Here is a 24631-nt window from a genome sequence, read left to right as displayed (position 1 = left end):
ATAGGTTTTTGCGAACAAACTCTTCATTTGTTCTACTCTCTCTATTCCTTCCTTATAGGTTGGGTCATCAAAAGCAGACGCTAATTCAAACCAAGGAGAATTGAAGCACCTGAATTCCCCCAGATTTGTCTTTCCAAGAGACCAACTGAACTATGTAGATGAGCTTGGAAATGGATGGTTTGGCAAGGTAAGGTAACTGGTCCTGTCAGAATTTGTTGTCGTTGGCAGGGTTTTGGTATTCCACTGTGACTTTGAGAATAGTGGTAATTCAGTAGTATATGTTGTTGTTGTGAATATTTGTTTTAAAAACCTAGACCAGTGACCCTATTAGGATTGCAGTAAAGAAGAAATTTGTGTAGAGGCTGTGCAGTGTCTTTTATCGTGGGTGGGGGGGGGGGGGGTTGCTTGGAATAGTACATGTTGGGTCAAGGGGCAAAATACACTCCCCCTTCAATTGTTTGTTTGTTGTTGTTTTTTAAGAGCCAAAAAGCAGCATATTTATCAAAAAGCTGAAAGGTAATAAATGCAGTTTCAACTACAACTGCAACATGATGTAATGTGTGCATTTATACACTAGATATCCTTTATCAGTAATGTTCAATAACCTGCTTACAAAATCTAAATACAGTGACAAAATAACAAATGATGCTCCTGAAGTTGAAGCTCTTGAATCCTAGTCAACAGGAATAGAACCATGTCGGTCTAACTGGTAATCACTTGACTTCAGTCATTGACATGTGTGTAGAGGAGAAGTGAAAGAACAGTTTTTGAATCAAACAAATAAAACAAAAGAAATAGATCTACTGATGTTAAAAAAAACCCCACAAAGGTACATGTGTATTATACTGTGTGTATAAAAGAAAGATATAACAATGTACATACCAGGAATGTGGTGTCCCTAGAAGTCACGTGACCATGCTGTTAAGATTAATAAATTCTCATTCACTTTGTGAAATTGCGAAAGGGGGTGGGGTGGCCACTCAAGATCACATGCACGCACAGTATCATGTGCTGACTGGTGCACATGCTCCAAAGTTCAAAAAACTTCAACCTTTACAGAATTCTCACTGTGTGTGTGTGTGTGTGTGTGTGTGTGTGTGTGTGTATGTGTGTGTGTGTGTGTGTGTGTGTGTGTGTGTGTATGTGTGTGTGTGTATGTGTGTGTGTGAGGTCTGAGATGCAGAATGATCATGAATTGGTCTAGCAATGTGATGACTGTAAAGGAGAGCTGTAGCATGGCATTGTTGCAATTGATAACAAAAGCCAAAGATATGCATATTAAAGCATTAAATCATTTGGGACTCCTTCCAAGTGAAAGCTGCTGTGTATCACATGTAATAGACATTTCATTTTGAATGAATTCTTAATCATCATGTAATATATATTCCTGTTTTGATTTTCTGCTGCAATAGTTTCTATAAAATAGTAACTTTATGTGACTCTTTAAATGACCATTTCACTCACCAGTTAATCATTGATTGGGTTCTCTGCGAGACAATTGTGAACTTGTAGCTTTTTTTTTTCATTGTCTCTTTTCTGTTTAATTCTTTTTTGAGAGAGAAAAAGTGAAATTTGCATAATTTTACATAAATTTGAATAAATTTGAATGCATGGTGCAGGTGTTGCAAGGTGAAGCCCATAGGCTTCACCAGGGCATGAGGAAGACAAGGGTGGTGATCAAGCAGCTGAGAGACACGGCCAGTCCAGAGGAACAGCTCCTCTTCCTTCAGGAGGTGCAGCCTTACAGGTGAGATTAACTCAGCCACGCCCACATCCATGATGTGGCCCCACCCCCTTCTTCCAGCAGTAGGTCTGGTTGGTGTGAGATGTTATTGTAAGATTGCCTAACCATCATAGGAAGTTATGGTTGGCATAGCAATATGATTGGAGCAGAGATTGATAGCAGCAAGGATGGGATAATAAAAAGTATGGATAATGGAAATGGAAGGATCAATTTTTAAATGTTATTCTTATAGTTGTTATTATCATCATCTTTATAGTTACTATCATCATTATGGTTACAACAACAACAACAACTACTACTACTATTACTACTACTGCTACTACTACTACATCTGCTTCTACAGCTTCTACAGCTGCTACTACTAAGAATACTACCATTACTATTGGTACTACTATTTATATCATGGTAGTTTCTTCTCTCACTGATAAACTTGTGAACCCACGGCAACTAGTAAAATTAACTTTTACTGTCAGTAGAAGATGAGTACAGATATAATGAAGACATGTCACTCGCATTGACAACGCACAGTCTCTCCTTTTTAATGCGGAAAAAAAAATTACATGATATGACGTATGATCAGGCTGTTATTCTAAACAAGGATACATCGATCATAAATTTGGTAAAGCTGAGCTTGACTTTCACAAGATATATACATGTCAACATGCTGGTATGTGTGTATGGCTTGTGTTACATTCATTTCTCTCTTTTTTTTTTCTGTTGGAAAAAGGGAGACTGTGAGTTGTCTATGAGAGTTAGATATTGCTGAGTGTATGTACAATTTCCTTCTGGTGTACTCATTTCTCAGATGTTTTTCTCCCTGTAGTTGCTCCTCAGAGGAGTGTTGTTATGCCTCTGCCACGAAGTGGTGCCGGAGGCATTATGTTTTCGGGTTGTCCGTCCTTCCGTCCGTCCGTAATGAGTTTTGTGGACAGCGTAACTAAAAGACCTTTTGAGGTATCCTAATGAAACTTGGCTTGTGTGTATTAGGGGGTGAAGTTGTGCCTATCAACTTTTGGGTGCACATGCTTAAGGTCAAAGATCAAAAGGTCAAGGTCAAATACTGAAAATTTCACTATTTCCCCCATATCTAGGCAATGCCTGAAGATATTTTCTTGAAACTTAGTGTATACATGTATTACCCAATTAAAATTCTCTGGTGAATGTTTGGAGTCATGAGGTCAAAGGTTAAAAGGTCAATAAAAATTATAAAATTTCACTTTTTTCTCCATATCTTGGAAATTGTTCAAGGTATCTTCATGGAACATAGTATATATGCATGTACTGACTGGCAATGATTATCTAGGGAATTTGGGGTTCATGGGGTCAAAGGTGAGGGGTCAAAGGTCAAGGGCAACACTTCAAAATTTTACTATTTCCCTCATATTTATGCAATGCCAGCAGGATTATTATTATTTTTTTTAAAACTAGGTGTATGCATGTATAGCCCAATAGAGAATCTCTGGGAAGTCTTTTTTTTTTTTTGCCAAAAAGGTCAAAGGTCAAAAGGTCAAAAATCAAGTGGAATTGCTGAAATTACTTCTTCCTCCATATGTTTGGAAGTGGCTCAAGTTATCTTGAAACTTAGTACATATTTATGCATGTTCTGCCTGACATTGATTCTCTTATGAATTTAAGGGTCAAAGGCCAGATGAAAATGGTAACAATTTACTATTCAATACAGAAATTGCACTTTTTCTCCATACCTTGAAAATTACTCAATGCTTAAACTTATGAAAGGGTCAAAGTCAAGTTAAAGTCCTTAAATCCCCAAATATATGCTCTCCTATTCATCCAATTAAATGTAGGTCATGGAAGGTGAACATTCAACACATTTGTGACAAACATGTCATTTTAATATTTTGCCAATTTTATGAAAATGTAATCACACATTGTCCACATGTACTATAGACCTATTAGGAGAATCATGCATTATGGCGGAGGCATACCAGTCACCATAGCGACATTTCTAGTTACTATTGTTTTTAAGATTGAATGGAGTCATGCCTTGTTGGGCAATTCGCTCCAGAAAAAAAACAAAAAACAAAAACAGAATATATGGATCAATATTTTACATTAAAAAAACCCCAGTAGATATCATAGAGTATGTTCTAGATTAAATTTGAGTTGTTTTGATGAGCTGCACCGACGAAAAAGTATTTATCTATTAACTTACTCCTCATTCAAATTTAGGTTTAGTATCAATAAGAACTGCATGCATTCAAAAACAAAAAGGGTTTAGGATTATGGAATTAAGACATCACTTACACACTCCTGTACAAAGTACAGGGTTTACACCTTTCCCATCAACAGCAGTATTGAAGACCCTCCCATCGACACCATTGAGTTTCTGTCATTCTGAGGGGTAGAGCCAATTCCTATCGACTTAGGTTTAGTTTCACGTTGTGGGCAGGGATAGCATCGAAAGGAAATGGAGATAAAAGATCAGCATAAAGTGTGAAGACAGTAAAAAAACAGCCAGCCAAGAGAAAAAGAGGTGTCTGGAGACTGTTAGGTTGTGTAAATGATAAATTGACTTTCGTAAATAGCTATGTGCAACTGAGTAACGTGGAAGAGGACAAAAAACTCAGAATCAGGCCAACCATCCAAGACACATAATGATGGTCCTGCTTGTGTATTCATCAAAGGAGGGTTCTCTATTGTAGCTTGGATACCAAAATATAGAGAGGCTAGATGTCATTAGTTATCAGTCCTTGGGCCTGTTTCATAAAGATTGATCATAAGATTGATCTCGTCATTGATGCGATCAAAAAAGTTATGCTTGATTTGCTATTTAATCTGTGCTTTCAATCAAGCATAAGTTTCTTTTATGAAACAGACTAACAAGCAGAATTGATCTTACACTTAGTTCACAGAGTTCTGCTCAATAAATCGAGTGTAAGCTGAATCATAACTTGTTATAAAACAGACCCCTTGTTTTCTTGTGAGTGTGTGTGTGTCTTGCAATATTTTAAGGGTAGGTGAGTGATTACGATGTAAACATAATGCTGTAATGCTTTTGATTTTTGTTCTTTTATTTGCTGGTAGTGCTTTTTCAATCCTGCCTTTCCAAGGATTCATGCTCTGTCAGTTTGTTTTTTTCCTATTTTACACGAGCTGTGAGTAGATGATTTCAGAATCTCATACTGCACCATGACTATCTTACCAGATGGAGCTGGGGCATCATCAATTTGAACAAAATAACGTTATTTCAGTTGTAATTGTTATTATTTTTGACAGAGAAGTGAATCACCCCAATGTGCTGATGCTCCTCGGCCAGTGTATTGAGACCATCCCACTGCTCCTGGTCCTGGAATACGCTCCCTACGTAAGTACGGGTAGAGGTTCTCATCGGCTGAACAGAGACAGAGCAAACACCTCGGTTAATATAGTTACCCAAAAGGTGTTAATGAACTTTTGAGCTTGTCCATCAATGATTAAGCTTGTAGCGAGATGTCAACATTCAAATGTTGAGTGCCGTGTGAAATAAGTTGCTCCTTGCTAATTGAAATTCCTCTTTCATGAGAGAGAGAGAGAGGGAGTGGGAAAAAAAAATCAAACCTGTATTTTTGCCTAAACTTGCATAGTTACACTGCCCAGTGAAATTCAGTTTGATGCCTTTGTCCACCATGACTTGCTTTCAGAAGAGAATGTTTTTTTTTCTTTTTTGTGTGTGTGTGATGAAGTATACTTCCAAACTTTTATAGTATACTGTTTAACCCTATATTGCGCTTATTTGCTAATTGGCACACACACGAGAGTGCTTTCTTTTCCAATTGGCGCAGGTGTCTCTACACTAATTGTCAATGAATTGAGATTACAAATAAATCCCCTAATCTCTATTGTGTCACCATGGCCTTCCTGTTCAACTGAAGTGCATTACTACACCTGAATGGACTCACTAATCTTCAATGCTGTTCTATTAGGTCAAGTTTGGATGGATTACTGAATGTGATTTTTTTTTTAAAAAAGAGGAACAACTGGACAAGTTAAGCTCAATGCCAGGGCACATATACAGTAATAGGGTTACAGAATCTCTTCAGCATTTCCATAGAATTTTCTTGCATCCAAGATGCAAAGGAGCCGCACGATGTATTTTTAGTAGAAACCTTTTTTTTCCTGATTACTTGTAGTTTTAGAGTGTTTTGCTCTTTTAAGTTTCTGAGGACTTGTTTATTTGTATTCATGCATTGTGGTATATAAACCATCCACCAGCTTAAATAACTAAGAAAATCAAGTAGCATTAGATACACTGTCCCTTTCTGTCATACCCATCATCAGATGATATTTGCTTGTATGTATGTGTCATTTCTGTCTGTCTGTCTGTAGGGTGACCTCAAGAGTTATCTGCGCAAGAGCCGTGGCTCAATAGAAGATTTGGCACAGAAAGACATCCAGCTGCGCATGGCGCATGACATCATTTCGGGTCTGCTCTGGCTCCACCAGGCTGATTTTATTCACATGTAAGCCACCACAAAGACTTAAATATGCTATCCTCTATTTTCTTCTTCTTTCTTACTCTATGATGTTTCCAGAAAACTGCAATTACCTTTAATAGTTGTACATGTATTTAGCACACACACACACACACACACACACACACCCACACAAAGACGCTCTTGAAAACTGCTTAGCCAATGGTGGCGAACCAGTGGAGTCAAAAGGGGCCTTTTTGATTCCATTGTTCTTATACTGTAAAGTTTTTGGTACTTATGAAGTTAAAGAACTGGACAATTATGGGGATCTGAAACCTTCTAAGGGAAGAGTTTTGCACAGCACAGTTTGGAGACATGTTGCGCAATTCCCATGCCATGATTAGCAACATGTTTGGAGTGAGGGGTTTTTTTAAACCACAAAGTTGGAAACAATGAACAACAGATATTGCTTAGTTGCCATGCCAGATTGCAGCTGTACTTGTGAAATGAAGATATTTATTTGCACAACGAGCACATATATATTTCATGACACGATTGATAGAATTATTGCACAATTGCCACACCAGATTTCATCTACACAATTGTATATATGGGAATCAAAAGCTGCTGGGAAACCCCAGATGCATCAAGATTTTGTCAAACAAATTGCTGCAGGTATAGGGCTTTGTCAATCTTGAAATCTTTAAACGTAAATGTACTGTGACAGTAGCATTTTCTGATACGATGATCTAACCTTGCACCTTACATGCTAACACATTAACGGTCTTTATCTCTTTTTTCGATACCCTGGTTTTGTTTGCCCCCCCCCCCCCCCAAATTAAAAAAAAAAATCAAATCAATCAAAATCAATCAAAATAATTTTGGCTGTAGACTTTTAACACCATAGCACCCTGATAAATCTTGCAGTGTCAAGCTCATATCACTGAGGAATGCAGGAAATATCACTGTATTGATTAGTTGAGGACGAGTCCTGAGTATACTTGGGCAAGGGTCTGTGGGAAATGTGTGTTGTAGCAAAATCAGCCCAAGTAGTGTGTATGGCAAAAATGAACGTAAAGCTGCAGAATTTGCAGATCACCGTGTGTGTTGACCTGAAAAGGTCTTTTTAGTTAGAATGGAGGAGTAGGGAAAATGAGAAATGTAAGAGAAGGCAAACACGAGAAGAGAAGAAAAGATTGGAAGGGAAAGAAGTACAAAGTAGTGAGAAAGAAGTAAAAAGTGGAAGATATTGGAGTGGAGGAAAAGGAGAAATGAAGGAGGTAAGGTGTGAGGGTAAAGGAAAGGCGAAGTAAGAGAAAAGTTGAGCAGAGAGGAGGAGAAGAGGTAGAAGTAGAAGTAGAAGTAGTCACAAAAGACTAGAGGTTCTCCTGTCTGGGTGAAGTCTTAAAAAGGAATGTTGTGGAAGAAAGGAAGCATGTGGACGCATGTAGAGAGATCAAAGTCTTTATTGACTACTTCCACTTCTACCTCTTCTCCTCCTCTCTTCTCACCTATTCTCCTACTCTGCCTCTTCTCCAGTCAATATGCTTTACCGCTTTCATATCTTTTTCTTTTCCTTCCCTCCACATTTTTTCTACTTTTTACTTCTTTCTCCTTCCCTTCCTTCTTCTCTTCTCATTTCCATCTTCTTTACCTTTCTAATTTTCTTACTCCTCTTTTTTTTCTACCCAAGCAGACCTTTTCAGGTGTACATCCATGGTGAACTGCAAATTCTTCATCTTCAATATCACAATAGTACTGGGGATCAATTTCCTGAGCGGGGTGATGCAGGGGTGAAATTAACTAGGCGAAGAAACTCATGCGTGTTTTACATGACCCCACCCCCAACATTCTTGTACACATATACACACATACACGCATACACACCCACAGACACACATGACATGCGCACACTCACAACATAGGTGGACCAAGAGCAGAAGGGTTAATATTACAGCACCTATCGAGCCAAGTCACATGTTTATTGTGCCAAACATGTCAGTGCTTGTAGGAGCTCTGCCTGTCCATATAAAGCTATTTCCTGCTGGAATGGTTTCGAAGACATGTCTTTGGAACCTGTACAGAGGTGATACAGGAATATAGAAGCCTTGGATCCTCTACTCAACAGGAAATAATTATGTTTCCTCTCTAATGATCATGTGTGCTAGGGGTGGGGATGGGGAGGAGTTGAATCCTCAATGGTTTTTTATTTTCAGTTTTAAATGTGACTTAAGTGTTCAAGAAAGCCATTGTAATTGCTTTTCATCCATCGACTGTCGTCTGTCTTAATTTAAACATTGTCTGTAGTCTGTTTTTTTTTTTAAGTTGTTCATCAGATGTTCACCAAACTTTGCAGAAATCATTCTATGCCTGTGAGACCCTAAACTCTTTAAATTGCAATGATTGTGTTTTCCAGATCCAGAAGTAGTTTGGCCAATTTGTGTTAAAACATTGAAATACTCTTGCAGGTACATGTAAGTGATAACAGATGTTCCTGACAACGAAAGGCAGCGGTGGCTTAGTTAGGCAGCTATGGATGGTTGAGAAGATTGGGGTGTGGCATAATGATCCAAATTCAATTCTGTTCCCAAACCCTTGACTTTGTGGATTTCCATGTCTTTTACTAAATCATGAAATGTTTGCAAACATAAATCATGGACCTACAACTTACCTCTTCATTTTAGATCCATGCACTATAACAAATCATGTATACAGAGACTCGAAGGAAATCGTTATGGACTTATAAATGGTCACAAGAAATCAGCCGAAAGCAGTTGCTTTCAGTTGTGCATTTTGAAATATGTTTGCTGTAAAACAACTTGATTGCATCTGTATGGACTAGAATCATTCTTTCTTAATATTCAAATTCTACTCATGTTTCCAGTGATCTTGCTGCTAGAAACTGCCAGGTCTGTGCTGACACCTCAGTCAAGATTGGAGATTACGGTCTGGCTCTGGAGCAGTACTCTGTAAGTATCAGGGTGGGCTGCAGGCAGTAATGTTCTGCTTGTGAAGTCTCTACTGATAAGTGTTTCTGTCCCTGTGCAGTTACTAGAAAAGACAGGATTCATGTTAATCTCAGGGGCATAGAGAATGCGATTCTTTGATGTATCTGGCTGATTACAATTGCCGAGGATAGATTTTATGTGTTTACTGATTTTGGTTTCATTGTCACAGGGATTTGATCTGTATTTAGTGTATATTATAAAACAGTGAGGCAAAGGTTGCTGAATGACAGACTTAGTGCAAAGAGCCTTGTGTGTTCACTCATGCTCAAATTATCCTTTAGGTGTGTGGTATGTGTAGTCTCATGATGTATGAAGGAAACTTGTATTCATTACTGCACACCTTCAGGAGGATTATTACATAACGAGAGATGGACGCCACGCTGTACCGATCAGGTGGCTGTCACCGGAGGTCATCGAGGTTGCTGGCGAAGACATCCGGCCGAAGAAGATCACCAAGGCGTCAAATGTCTGGTCAGTGAGTCATCTCATGTGTCCATAAAACCCATTCATTTTGTGTCTAGCTCCGACCCTCTCCCACTCTGTAAAGACTGAATGTTATATAAGGAATTACTGCCATGAAATACATGTACCGGACACAGTGAAATCAGAGTGCAGTGCCAAGTTAGTGAAGAAATAAATGAAATCACACTAATACAACAAAAAAAAAAAGAGAGAAAAATACAGATACTTGCTGAATGTATCTGTTATTGGATGTCAGTATTTTCAAACTATCTGAAGAAAATGCATGTTTTACACAACGTCAGGTGAGAATGAGAAGGGTGTTTAAAGGTGCCTCAAACACTGGCTTTAGTGGCAACTTACCGCCCTTCTCATTCTCACCCGACGACAAGATGTTTGAAGCAAAAGAAGGATAGAATGTTTTCACGTGCCCTCCAATACAGAGAAAGATAATTCCTTTGTTATGAAACATTCAAGAAAAATTGGGCAGACCACTTCTTACCAAGACCATCTCTTTTGCCTTGTAGGAACTGCCAAATTTCTCTCTTACAGGTATCATGTGCTTGTTTTTATTCCAAATGAATTTACTACCCATTTAATTCTATCACAAGACAGCTTCCGGTGTATTATTTGTTTAATAGCAGGAACAGTACATACTTATTGTGTGTGACACTACTGTAATACTGATAGATACTATTCTTTGTAGATTTATTCAAAGATAATTGAATAACCCTGTTTCATCTTACCATTGGCAGCATTTTGATTCATTTTTAAAACTAATTACATGCCCCTGTAAAGCACATCACACATCTTAGCAATGCTGTGATGACTTTGTGAGGAAACTTAAAATGTTTTCATTTTGGTTTTGCCGCTCCGCAGGTCCTTCGGAGTGATGATGCTAGAGCTGTCGACGTGCGGGAACCAGCCCTACCCGGACCTGAGCGATGAGCAGGTCCTGCGGCAGGTGGTCGTGGAGCAGCAGATCAAACTTGACAAGCCCGGCCTGAAGATCAAGTATGCAGACAGATGGTGAGTCCTGGTTCTTCTGTTTCACGACGTGTGTGCATTATGGTCCGTATCAATACTGTAAAACGAGGAATATTCGCATGCATTTTAATTTTGCAAATTTTGTGAGAGCCAAGATTTGCATGAAGAGCCAAAATGCACATGGAAGTTCCTGTCTACACTATATGCATTAAATGCCATTGGCAATTTGCTAAAAATTTCATGCTGCAAAAAAAGGCCATAGGCTCCAATTCGCGAAAATTTTGTGCCGCGAATATATCATTTTTTTTCAGTAGTTTTCTTTTGCCATTAGTCACAGGAGATGGTGAAATACTTCCTTTTCAAGATTTGTGTGTAACGCAGGTGAATATTGTACTGTGATTTCACCTTGCTTTTGCATTAGAAGACTTTAAAAGTTAAAAAAAAAAAAAATCAGTTGGAAACTTGCACCTGCATACAAAGTGGTTATCACACCTTAAAAGCCTGTAAGTCTTATCCCCCTGGACAAAAACTAGAATATACAGTAACATCTCTGGCCTGCTGCATTTTACAATGAGAATATCTTGTAGGATAGAATAGTCAGTGTTTCCAGAGTACAGCTGCTGAAGGGCTCATGGCTGGTTGGTTGATGCTGAACTACCCTCATGTTAAACCACATTAATCATAGGTTGCAAATTTTGTTGAGTGGTGTGTAAAAGACCCTGGATATCACCAAGCAATGCATTTATATCTCTCTATCCAATTTTTCTTCAATTAATTGTGTTTAAAGGGATGGTATAGTTTTAGTTGTGGTCCTAATAAAAGGTGGGTCCCACCTTTTATTACGACCACTTTGTTTTTGGATATCTCCGCCACTTAAAAACAGATTTTCATCATATAAACTTTGAATTCCTCTTGGAATTGTATGATCTATCATACTTTATAAGTGATATGATGAATATCAGTTTTGAAATGGCTGACATACCCCAAAACAAAGTGGTCGTAATAAAAGGTCGGTCCTGCCTTTCATTCGGACCACAACTAAAACTATACCGTCCCTTTAAATAGCAGAATCATGGCCAACACAATCCTAAAATATTTATCAGCGCATTTTGCTGTCGTTTATGGGTTCCCACACGCTACTTTACTGTCTTACACTTCCCAGTTTGCTCTCCTTCTTTGACAAGTGTCTTCTATGATGTATGGAATATGATATGGGAATGGGCATGTGGACTCAAAGACCTGCAGGTCATGGACATTCAGTTAGCCTTTTTCATTTCCCAGGCAGCCCCCTCACCTGTATGGAAATCTTATCTACTCACGTAATACAGTGTTCTATTCCTCAATATTGTGTTTTGCTGGTTATTGATATGCTGAATTTGCCAAGTTGCAAAGTGTCAAAGCCTTAAATGCTAGTCTACAGTCTCCAGCCTTTTATTTTGATTAATTTTGCAGGTTTGAGATAATGATGTTCTGTTGGCTAGACTGCGATGCCAGACCCACTGTCAAAGAAGTGCATGAGCTGCTGTCCCATCTGAAAAAGAATGTTGACCGGGTAGACATGGAAGATTTTGAGACTCGCTGGAATGCGCTGAAACCAGCCATGGCCAATCAGAGCTCTTCAGAGTGCAGTGAGACGTCCCAGGATGCCCAGCGACTGGAAGAGGCAGGTCAAGGAGTCGTAGGGGTGACCCTTGACCCCATCTCAGCTGGTGGTACGCAGCAGGACCCCCTGTCCGTCATGGGCGGAGATCTGCCGCCAGAGCAATCCATACAAGTCGTCAGTGTCGACGTCACACTCCCGTCGTTTGGTGATAATGAGCCTGAAGATGCAGCCAAATCAGACCCGCTGATGATGCCAGCATCAGAAGAGCCCTCAGAGGCATCTCTACTGTCGGACGAGATTGTAACGAGCACTGCAACGGACTCGCAGCAGCAAGTGCCCGTCATGGACGAGGTTGTCGTCAGCGAGACGACTCCGGTGATCCATGCAGAACCGCCTCTCCTGGGCAACGAGTCAGTGGAGATAGGATTTGGGGATGCTCTGGACACTGAAATGCCAAAAGGTGAAATGCAGTTGAGCATAGACAGTATGGAGCACGACACCAGTGCAGAGGCTTCCTCAAAGACTCCGGAGTTCTTCTCCTCAACCGAAGACCACCTCCTAGTGAATGCCAGCACCCCGTTCGCCTCCTTACAGACAGCTGGTGATACCAGCTCCTCCTCAGATGCCTACAACACAGCCTTGAGCAGCATGCTTGATAGTGGCGACAACACTGTCACTTTCACCGAGTCTTTCAACACCAAGTCCAGCAATCCCTTCAGTGCCGCGGAATCCTCCGATCCGGGGGTCTTCGCCTCGGCAGTTGAATCCGCAGGCGATGCTTCGAACCAGGACAGCCCGGACTTCGCCAACAGCAACGGGTTCGGGGAATTTGAGAGCTCGGACCTCTCATTCGGCCTGACCTCGGGGGAAGACAGCTCGACAGTGAAGGAGACACCAACTCCCGGTGCAAAGATCGAATACGGAGACCTCCTTGGAGATTTCTCACAATCTTCCTCAACCCTCTTCAACACCCCAACCAACCAGCCATCAAATACATCCATTAACTTCAACATTGACGTTGAGACTCCTGCAGTTGCTGACACGTCCAATAATGTCTTTGCGCCAAACGACTCGCCCGTCAAGGAACAGTCCCTACAGAGCTTTGGAGCTATCACCCTGGAAGGTGAACAGAGAAGAATTTGAAAGTTAGCATGCATGCACCATAAAAATGTGACATAGATTTGGAATCTTCTGTAGTAGTACAATGCACTCCTGTTATAACAAACACAGTTATAATGAAACTCTTGTTGCAATAAAGTAAAAGTTCTGGCACCAAAATTGTTATCTATATATCTTTATTTACTTTATTCTTTGACTAGAACACAATTTCAATACAACAAAGGAAAACTGTTGGTCCCGTAGACTTTGATATAATGGGAGTTCCTTGTATAAAAGTACAAGCAGTTATTTTATTCAGCATATGCTTGGAAAATCTGTTCAATTCTTTGACAAATATTTCCATGATGTTATGGTAAAAAGTCCCTGTTTTAAAATAATTTTTTGAGATTGGATTGAAGATCTTTCCCCAGTAATTTTCAAATTGAGTCAAATGTAATTCCAACAAGTTTCACTGATGAAGTATTAGTATCTCTTTCTTTTTCTTTTTTTTTTCATTACTGCAGAAGCAATAAAATGATTCCATCTGTTGAAAGCTGCATACCTTCACTAAAACATAAAATATGAAAGCAATGTAAAAAGGTGATCCTTTGTGAAGAGGAAGTAATCATCAAATCAAATGGAAGAATCAAGCAAAATTTCCCTCCAATCATTGGAAATGACAAGAGGCAAAGTAATAGACTGTGTTCAGACCCTGTAAAAGAGGAAATTTTTGCTGTTTTGACATTTTCATGCAATTTGCGCAACCAGAAAGTAGTGCGAAAATAAGAGTATGCAAACATTTTCGCTTGCCATATGTTCCACTAGTTCATGTCTCGTTTCCGCGAAATTAAAAACATGCGAAACTCAAGACATCTTTTTGGCCAAGTCAGAAAAATTATTCACACAACAATATCCACTTTTAGAGTAGCAGGGACTCTGATGTAACAGTGTATGGTCATAGTTTAGCACAAATTAAAGTTACAATGCTGGCTAATCACGATGTGTTGGGTTTTTTTTTCAGATGATTTTGGACACACTTCATAGCTCTTTTTTTTGCAAAATTTATAGTATTTATTGTTTTCAAAGTAAAAAAAAAACAAGTTAAAATAGAATGAAGTGTATGGATATTAATCTATCCTCTCCTGTTCTTGCTTCATGACTTAGGGCAAAGTCTGGATCCCACTCCAACCCCAGTGAGCCCAGACCATGAGGCACTCCCGCAGGGCTACGCAGAGGTCAACACGGCAGCCAAGAAACCCTTCGGTATGACCATGCTGACCGTCTCGTCGGGGAAGAAGAAGAAGTCCATCGAGATCCACAAAGACGAGGAGGAAGAGGACGAGGAGGAAGAGGGTCACTCTTCGGCCGGCCACGTCGCCGTAACGACGGAAGGCTTGGAGAGTTCAAAGGTCATCTTAAACTCGGGTGATTTGATGGCGAGTGCGGCGGCGCCTGTGGCATCGGGGGACGCAGGGGCCAACCTCCTGGACTTCGAAGTCCCCAGCATGGGACCTGGCCTGACGTCTGGCTTTGGGGACATTGAGTTTGAAGTCAGTGGAGATGGTCAAAATGCCCATGTGGTCCAGTCTCTGTCGGCTGACTCCAGCATTCTTGACGAGCTGTGAGGCTTTTTTTTTTTAATTTCTTTCTTTCTTCTTTTTCTTGTCATAGATGCAGTTAGGCACTCTTGTCTTGTGCCTGCCTGTGTGTGTGTATTACGCAATGCCTTATGCCGGTAGTAAACCTACTGTTTATTAGTATCAGCAATGAGAAAGTGAAGTTTAGTTGTGAGAGAGAATGACAAGGTTATGATCATTTGGGTATGATGGAGCATGCTCAAGTCTCATCTCATTATTGTGTCTGCCATTTTGAATTTCATGTGAAAACATGATTAACTGCAAAATATAGTTTTGAGAAATAATATATGTGCTATATTGTGTTATGTCATGAATCTGTGGATATGATGGACTGCTCTACTAGGTGTGTTATTATTGCATACTTGGTTGAGAATTTCACAAGAACTTTCTCTGGGTCCAGGAAAATATGGTCATATTAGTTAGGATCCTCTCAAGTTGGATTTGTGTGTATTGTTAGGAGATATCTGGTACCATGGTTCACTGAGATTGAACAGATTATAAAGACATTTTACGTTCTTGAAAAGGAAACTTGGTAAGATTGTATGGATTTGGAAGACTCTTTCGTGAAAAGAAAGTTTGTGTGTTATTGCTAGCGTCAAGCTTCTTGTTTTGATGTGATGTTTTGGGCACAAATGTGACATCAGCAGACTGTCGCCTGCCGTGTTCAGGCGATGTAACAGTACTAATTCAAGAGGGTGATAACAGTTGCTTTTAAGTGTAGCTCATCTCTAGTTTGTGCATTTGAAATATGATGTAGCCAATTTGATTGCCCATATTATAACATATTAGTATGAGTGAGTTTTCCGTGTCATTTTTCTGTAATGGAGCAGATGGCCTGCAGGAATATTGAGTAGGATATAGCACATGAAAAAGTTACCAAAATATATTTTGATCTTATTCATGATGCCTTATGTCCATCACTCAGACAGTGTTTCCTTCGTGCATTTGTCAAAAACATGCTTGCAATTTTATTTTATTTATTTTTTTTTTTTTGGCATGCACTTGTCTAAAGCATTGTGTCTATCTGGTTGTTTTTCTTTGATACATTTTTCTTGATCCCCATCTTCCTACCAAAAATGGCATTGATGTAAAATTAGAGATTTTTAGCATATGCAAGAGGGATTCAAGTGGAGCAAAAGAGTTGAAAAAGAGATTATTTTGCTTCATGAAGAATTGGCTCCTCTTTTGTCTTTTGAAAATATGCCTCTTGTTTTCACTCTGTTCTTATTCTTATCTTTCAATGTGCAATTAATTCAATTAGATTTGTGTGTAGATAAATGCATTTTGTGGCCAAAAACAATTTGACTGCTCAGTCAGTGCATGTAAAGCTTTAATTCTCTTTTGGTAAGATTTCTCATGAAGTAATGACCAACAGCTGAAAATGCTGTGAGATATTATGTAGCTTTCATACTTCGGAATGTCTCTTGAACAGAAATTGAGCAAATCTGGAACGATATGAAGTTTACTACCCGGTAGTTACATTGAGTGTCGGAATTTACAGGTATCAGAACTTCTACTGTCCTTCGTAGAACTAGGTTTGCCTGTGCTCAGTTACATTACATGGTACTTGTGTTGACTGTATTCAGGACAAAAGTCTAGTGGCTTGGACAAGAACATGCTCAAATGGAATGTACCTATTCAGGAGTTAAACAAGGTCCACAGGAAAAAAAAAAAAAAATGTCTAGTAAAATGTAGATAGATAATCCATATATAGATTATAGATTGATTGTTTTCATCATTGTATTCAGAAATGGTATTCATTAGTAGCAGCATTTTATATAGCCTGTTTAGTATTCAGATAATTTCATAGTGTTTAGGTTATTTTGTAGTGTTAGAAATTAGATCGGGGGGGGGGGGGGGGGCATATTTGAAAAGAAATTGTGTATGGCAATTACCTTCTTAATTTCTCTCTCTTCTACAGGGAGCACAAATCAAAAAGCAATTTAAGGCATTGGTTAGTACTATTCAGTCTATATTTCTTTGTTTCTGGTAGCACTTCTGGCTTGTAAAGATTATTTTGGGACTCAAAGAAACTCTGTGTTGCCCAGGAATTTGTGAACATGGATGTTTTGGTTTTGGTTTTTTGATAGAGAAAAGCAGTAGGTTTAGTCTCTATGCCAGATATTGGAGGTTATTGATGCATTGTATTAACAGTTTAATGTTAGATATCAGTAGATTATGAGTTATCTATTAAAGTTGCATATACAAGAGATGTTATCAAAAGAGATGTGCAGGAGTTGTACATCATCAGAATGTAGCAAATAAAGTACAGGATATTGAGATCTTTACCCACCTTTTTGTAGCTATTTATCATCCGTAGTTTTAGGAAAAGTACTACAAGTACTAAAACAGCAGTACTTTAGTCATGTCCCGTCTATTTTTGTCAACTTCTGCATTACTTTTAAGAAGTACTCTTCCAGCTACTGGAATGATGCATTATGCTTTCTATATTATCAAGAAAGCTTGTGATGTCTGTAGGCAAAAAAATGCTCTCAGAAACTTTCTGTTTAGACTAGCATACTTCCTGATATGAATTGTGTCCTTTCTTTTCTATCATTAGTGTCATTTCTGCTTTCACGTTGTATTTTTGTGTCACAGAATGCACAAGATGCATGGGTGTGGAGGCTATTTCAGTTTAAGTAGGATTTTGCATTTTCCCCTCAGTGACAAAACTGAGGGGAAAATGTTATTAGTCTGCTTTGATTTGTATGTTTGTCTGTCTGCAAAATAACTCAAAAATTTAAAAAAGAATTGGATGAAATTTTCAGAAAAGATTGATAATGACATACGGAACAAATGATTAGATTTTTGGTAGTGATCCAGATCACCATCTGGATTCAAGATTACTTTTATTTTTTTTTGGAAGGATTCTTCATCATATTAGATAATAGGGCCTTCAAACAACAGAACTTGAGCTGCACATATTTTTGGTGCGCATGCATGTTTGTGCACTGATGAGCGCACTCTTGAGGTGCAGCAGGAAGCACAAGGTAGAGACAGTGGAAAGGATTCTTTATCATTTGGGTATAGGGCCATTTTCAGCGTTATGTGTATGTGGGTGTAAATGAGCTGCTTCGCGAAGGTCTGCACTCTCCTATTGCTTTTCTAGTTGTTTTTGTTGTTACATCTGAAGTAAAATATGTATGAGAAGGTGGTATAGTAAGAAAGTAAAATACAAAGGAACAATGTGGTGCAAAGAGAATTGATATAATTCATAGTATTCATGAAATCAATCTTTAATATTCTGATTCTTCTCCCCCACTTCCCACGCATGAGTCAAGTATTCATATTTTGCAATGTATTTTTGATTCTGAAATAATCTACATATGATAGTACCTTGGTGTAAACTTATAAGTTACAGGTAGATGACATTCCAAATAGCTTTATCAGGAAAGACTGTAAATTTGTCTCTATTTAGATATATTTACAAAGAAAGGACAACAATGCCTAGCTATGTGCTTTACTTGTATTTTCAGATTTTATCATAAAAAATGACAGTTCAGAAATTCTGTGCAGTATGATTATTTTTATATTCAAAATAGATTAATAACTTGCCTGCCACCAATCATTAACACTGATTTTTCTTCTTTATTTCAACATAAACTTGTGCAAGTGCCATTAACATGATGGCTTTATCAGATCTTAGCCAATAACTTGTTGAATTTGATTCCTTTGTTGTAACTTGCCTACTTACTTTTAACTTTCACTATGTTCTGAGAATGTTTCTTTGAAATTTGTTGTCATCATTTTATCTCTCCGTACTCCGGACACAACTTTGGAATTATATTGCCTGTCATCATATTGTTTTATTTTGTGTTATTCTTAACTCTGGCATATTCAGTGATATTTTCTTTTTTTAAATCTCAAGTTACCAGAAATCACAGCTCAAGTCTGTGATGATAAAAGTTGTGTTTAGAAGTCTGGTTTACAATTTTTATGTCAAATTTGTCTCAGAAAATTTGTGCCCATGATTCTCCTTGACGATACATTTTGTGTACCTGTACAGTGAATGCATGTTTCATTGACATTTATCACCTGTGTTTCAAGTGAGGGGCATTAGCAAAGTCGATTTGTACAGTGTTGCAGCCCTAATGCTTCTTACTGTATGGAATGATATCATAATATTAAAAGTGTTGTGGATGGATATACAGTGGACTCCCGTTATAACGAAAGTCATCGGGACCGGCAGTTTTCTTTCATTATGTATCGGAATTTTCGTTATATCGAAATTTCGTTATAACCGAACAAATAAACAATGGAAATGCATAGAGTGGAAAATGTTGCCGCCTGAACTTTTACTTCGTTGTAACCGTGTTCGTTATAACGGAAGCGCACTGTGTCAGTTTTTTTATGTATATAGCTTCTCTTTGATTGTTAATTTTTGACTTCACAAAGCTTTAAGTATGTAAGTACATGTCTTTCATATGGTGGAACTATGATAGGTTTGGTTTTCAAATATGTCTTCAACTGCACACCTCCATTCACACCTGGTCTAACATATATATGTATATATTTGTGTTAACGTGATTGCCTGGAAATGTCAAGAGCTTGATTGACATTTGCTGTATATCGATAGCAGTGAACAAAACAAAGGAAGAAAACAATGTCACGCAAGAAATTAGAGTAAGCCTTGTGTACCTTATGTCGAGCATTTTTCCAAGTGCACTGCGCATTCATGATATTGCTGTATTCACCTTTTTCTAGCTGAGTAGGATAATTTGTATTCAAGGATTTAGTGTGGATATTAAAGTTTTCTTGTAAAATGTCATGTTATTGCACAGCAGGCAGACATTTATCGTTTTACATCGTCAATGAATATCAAATCACCAGTGCTTGTTTTTTTTTTTTTTTTTTTTTTGAAAGATAAAGATGGGGGAATAATTTTGGAAATCATATTTTGTCTTTTGCTTTGGATTAAGTATATCAGTTAAAACTCTCTTCTGCCAGTATATTTAATGTGTACTAAAGCTGATTGTGGCGGGTGCTATATATCAGGGATACGTGCCTACACGTTCTTTGATACTTGAACATGCTAGGGTACAGCAACCATGGTACAGCAGCCATAGGATACATTGAGCTAAGATGTAGCTCAGCAAGCAAGCCATCAACAGGTTAATATCAATAAAAAACTGATGAGCATTCAAGGGAGACAGTGAATAATCTCAGCTTTATGTAGCAATTTCAAGTTGTCAGCATGTGTTTAAATACATGGCTGTCTTTTTTTTTTTTTTGCCTGTAATTCAAATCATTTTCTTTGGTATGTTATTTGAATATTATTGTTATTATTGTAATTAATATTTGTCATTTTTGTTATCATATCATTATTATTATTATTATTATTGTTATTATTATTAATTTTATTATTATTATCATCATTATTATTATTATCATCATCATCATCATCATCATCCTCATCATTATTACTGTCAGTACTGTTGTCATTATTGTTATAAAATGTGTCCCTCTCGTACTGTAAAAGGGGATATTTTCGCGCGACTAATTTTTTGCGCTTGGCCGGGTGAGAAGAGTTTCGCATGTTTTTAATTCCGCGGAATCAAGACATCACGCACAGAAACACATGCCAAGCAAAAATGTTCGCATGCTTTTACTTTCGCGCTAATTTCTGGTTGCCCGAAATGCGCGAAAATTTCAACACCGCGAAAATTTCCACTTTTACAGTATTGTACCCAGGTGAACCTATTTTTGGCATGAGGCGTGGTACTAATGTGCAGTTGAAACAGAATCATCTGAATTTCTCTCATCACATCCTATCAGTTGAGGTTCAAAAGGACGTTGGCTCACTCTCGCAGGGCTTTGTTGTCTCTCAGATGTCCCTGTTAAAGGCGCATAGTCCCGGTAGTGTAGAGGGCGCTGTTGATGATACTGCTGATCACCGTTAGCATTGATACGAAGATTGCTGAAGTTGAGCTGTCATCAAGAGTAAAGCACGTAGGTGTTGCTAGGTAACGTTGCCTTCGTTGTCTTCTCTGCGCATCATGCAGTCTGTAGTAATACCAGGGTGCGTGCATATGTGCTTCTTATTATGACATCACTAAAGAAGTTTGCTAAAGCTGTCATCCCTCGCTCAGCCGAATTATGAGCCGAACTGTGATCGGACCACTGACTACAGTGGATCGGACTTCTTCGGACTCGGGGAAATGGGTTACAGCGTAAGCGCTAAAGAGGAGTTGATAGCATAGGTCTCTATAGGAAACTTGCGCCGTGCGCCCGCATACATATTCGACTAAACCATCGGGACCATGTGCCTTTAAAAGCACATCTGAGTTTGTCCACTGCCTAAAGGCATGCCTTGGATACTCTGTGATTTTTTTTTTTCAGGCAGATATCAAGGAGTTTACATATTTCCAAGGAATATGGAGGGTTTACAACTGATTGCTAAAAATGTTAGCAAAATCAGACATATACTAGAGAAGCTATGATCATTTGATTCTCTGTAAAGTATCTTGGATTGGCATTGCATTGGTGCCTAAAATTAGCTAGGTTTTGTTCATCCTGTTTGCTTTGTTTTTGTGATTTTCGCTGCATTGTTGCCTCTATCTCACCACTTTAGGAAATATTTCTATTGTAATGTACATTATCAGAGTCTGGTAGGAGTTGAAACTATGAACTAAGTGTCTTAGTCTGAAATTGAAGTGTCCTTCCAACTTCTTGTGTTTCCTATTGATGAATTTTTGAAAATGTGTGATGTAGTAGCGATGTATTCATTAATCTTTGAGCCAAAAAAATAGATATCACAGGAACAACTCTTTCTCTAAGGAATAAGTTATGTTCTTGTGAAGGTATCAACTTGTTGCTGTAAGAAATGATGGCCAGCGTTTAAAATTGACTGAATCGAGACTAGTTTAGTGTATTACTTTTCAAGTGTCCGGAGAAGTGATATGTATGTGATATGTATGGGGATGAATGACTTCAAATCCAAATGATAGGTGATGAAATTATACAGAACATGTTTTTGTAAAATAGATTGTGAATGTTCGCCTTACATCACTGCGTGTGAAGAATATGTGTAGTTGTGGATATCGCAAGAAATGAAACCATCCATATTCTTTTCATTGTTAGTGTATGAAGTGATTTGAGTAGAATTGAAATGAGAGAGTCACATGTAATGAAGGGTCATTTGCATATAAAGATATATTTTATCATAAATACTTTATATAGAGAGAGGAAAGTGATTGATATTTTGCTAACAGAATGTGTGTTATCATTTAATCATTTCATTTGTTGTAATAGTTTGCTGTGATTTCACTGTGTTGCATTGAGAATGTGTGTTTTTGGGATACTAAACTGTGTCATGTTTCTTTGTGATAGTCCTATTGTATGTGCTCTATGATATTCAGCAGAAAAATCTTTTCCTACTGCTCATACACTATCGGGTTCAGTGCTATCTCATCACAGGAATTGAAGAGATAGGGAAAGCAAGTACTTTTTCCCATACCGATACAATACTATGCTCACATGTGAAAACTGCTTACACAAAACAAGTAGGTTCTGTTATGTGTGCATCTACAAAGTTTCTCAAAACTGCAAACTGCATATTCCCTGAAAAAGATTTCTGTCCCTGAAAGAACATATTTTGAGGGAAATTTTGTTCATGTTTGCCCCTCAAACAAGATTTTTTTTTTTTTTTTTGCCTCTGTTCTAATGGTTGAAGGTCAAAGGGGAAGATCAAATGTCACCAGAATTGAGCTAAAAATTTCGGATCTGGCTGCAAATTCTCTGGAGACTGTTCGATTGATAATATCATCCCATGTAATGGAGGGAAATGAATAAGTCAAGAATATTTCCTTTGTGCAGAGAGGGTTGAAGGTTTATCCTTTGTCAGTGGTCAAGGTCAATTAGCTTCATTGAAATACACGTACGAAGGATGGACGGTGGTCTTATGGCGGATACAGTGAGAAGTGGGAGACACAGGCATACCAGCTGACTGACATGTGTGCACAACAGTCAAAATGCTCTTGTTTGTTTTAAGAAATGGCTATCAAAATGTGACAGAGCCTGAATCACCCTATCTTTATCAATAGCCACATAAAGGTGGACATGCTTTTGATGTAGGAACTAAAAGAAGTTGAAAATTTTGAACACTTCTGACTGAAAAAACAACAACAACAACAAATTCTCTCCCTCCCTATCCACCACTCTGATTAAAATGCATTTGCCTTGCCACCTTCATTTGTGATGCATAAGCTTGAATATGAAGTTGACTATGCAGTCAAAAAAAAAAAAAAAAAAAAGTTTTCTGAAAAATACAGAATATCTTCAAAAGGAATCAGCTTTAAAGCATTATGTTAGCATAAAACAATTTTGCTTTAAGATTTCCATGTCTTGCTTTTTGTCGAGCCCACCGGAGGTGAGGGGAGACTAAGGGATCGCCTACAGCGTCTGTCCGTCCGTTCGTAACACTACAAAAACTTGAATAACTCTCTACTAAGGACTTTGATTTCAATCAAACTTGGAGGGAAGAGTGGTTATACAAAGTTATGCATTTTATCAAACATGAAGGTCGCCTCAAGGTCAAAGGTAACAGGCAGGGGTCAATGAACTTTAGGGCCCAATGTTAAGTTTTTACGGCACGTTTGATTATGGCTCATAACTTTTGATGTATATGTCCGTTTGTGACCAAACTTGGATGGTAGATGACCCTTGGGGAGTTCAAGGTCACCGCAAAGTCAAAGCTCACAGACGGGGTCAACGAACTTTTAGGGCCCAATGTTTAGTTTTTATGGCGCGTTTCGATTATGGCTCATAACTTTTGATCCCTATGTCCGTTTGTGACCAAACTTGGCTGGTAAATGTCCCTTGGGGAGTTGAAGGTCATCACAAGGTCAAAGGTCCTAGGGGAGTCAGTGAACTTCAGGGAGTTAGAAAAAACATTAATTTCTTCTACATGAATGGGCGAGACACATTCTGGCTTTTGCCATATTGCATTTACAAACTGTAATATTAACATTTCATATGGAATACTTTTTTGTTGAACTTGCTGGATTTAATCATAACAGTGCTTTTTGAGTTACTTATATCATATTGGAATTGATTGCCATCAGGCAGTATCTTCAGTTTTAAAGTGGTGAGTAGCTGTCTAGAATATCCTGTCCTTTGCCTGATAATACTATGCATGTGTTTGAAAGGATTATTTGTCAGTGATTGTTTTCAGTTGATTGTAGTATGTTTTCTTATTCTCATTCTAATAAGATGTATATGTTGCCCTCTGACTTTGTCTACATTTACCAAGTAGAAGTGTAAAGTTACACTATGTGTGTAGTAAATGTTACACACAAAAAATAGGCACAAAAGGAAATTATTACCTTTTGAAAATTCTACAGAGGTCCCAGACCTATAAGTTTTAATTTCATAATTTAGTATTCTACAGTTGTACCTTCTACACTTTAGAAAGTGTGAAGGAGTTACTCATTTAATTTAAGACATCCAATGAAGATGTCTGAGCCTAAGTGTATGTACTTGTTTGTAGTTGATTGTATGTAAATAGCCAGGCAAATCTGAGCATCCTTTCACACCAGAAATGATTGCTGATCTGTTTGTCGACGGATGATTTCACTGGATGCATTTTGATTTTTAATGAAAGAGTAAGTTGTAATTGAATTTGAATTCTCAAGAGGACATATTATTACCCAAATCTGATTTGAAATGTTTTAAAGCTTTAAGAC

General features: G+C 38.2%; 1 protein-coding gene across 1 annotated transcript; it reads left to right on the top strand.

Annotated features, from left to right (window-relative positions):
* Positions 1 to 58: 58 nt before the first annotated feature.
* On the top strand, positions 59 to 15663 carry LOC139713282 (uncharacterized; the record flags this gene model as incomplete). The annotated part of the gene is made up of 9 exons (XM_071625026.1): positions 59 to 187; positions 1620 to 1747; positions 4982 to 5069; positions 6071 to 6204; positions 9041 to 9125; positions 9511 to 9635; positions 10503 to 10652; positions 12063 to 13336; positions 14476 to 15663. Coding segments are annotated over 9 exons (2574 nt in total), but the record flags the coding sequence as incomplete, so codon positions are not given.
* Positions 15664 to 24631: the final 8968 nt, after the last annotated feature.

Source organism: Diadema antillarum, unplaced genomic scaffold (genome assembly GCF_040938485.1).
Source record: "Diadema antillarum isolate AM-2024a unplaced genomic scaffold, OU_Dant_1.0 seq00001941_RagTag, whole genome shotgun sequence".
NCBI classification, from domain to species: domain Eukaryota; kingdom Metazoa; phylum Echinodermata; class Echinoidea; order Diadematoida; family Diadematidae; genus Diadema; species Diadema antillarum.
This window is presented reverse-complemented; position numbering and strand designations above follow the sequence as displayed.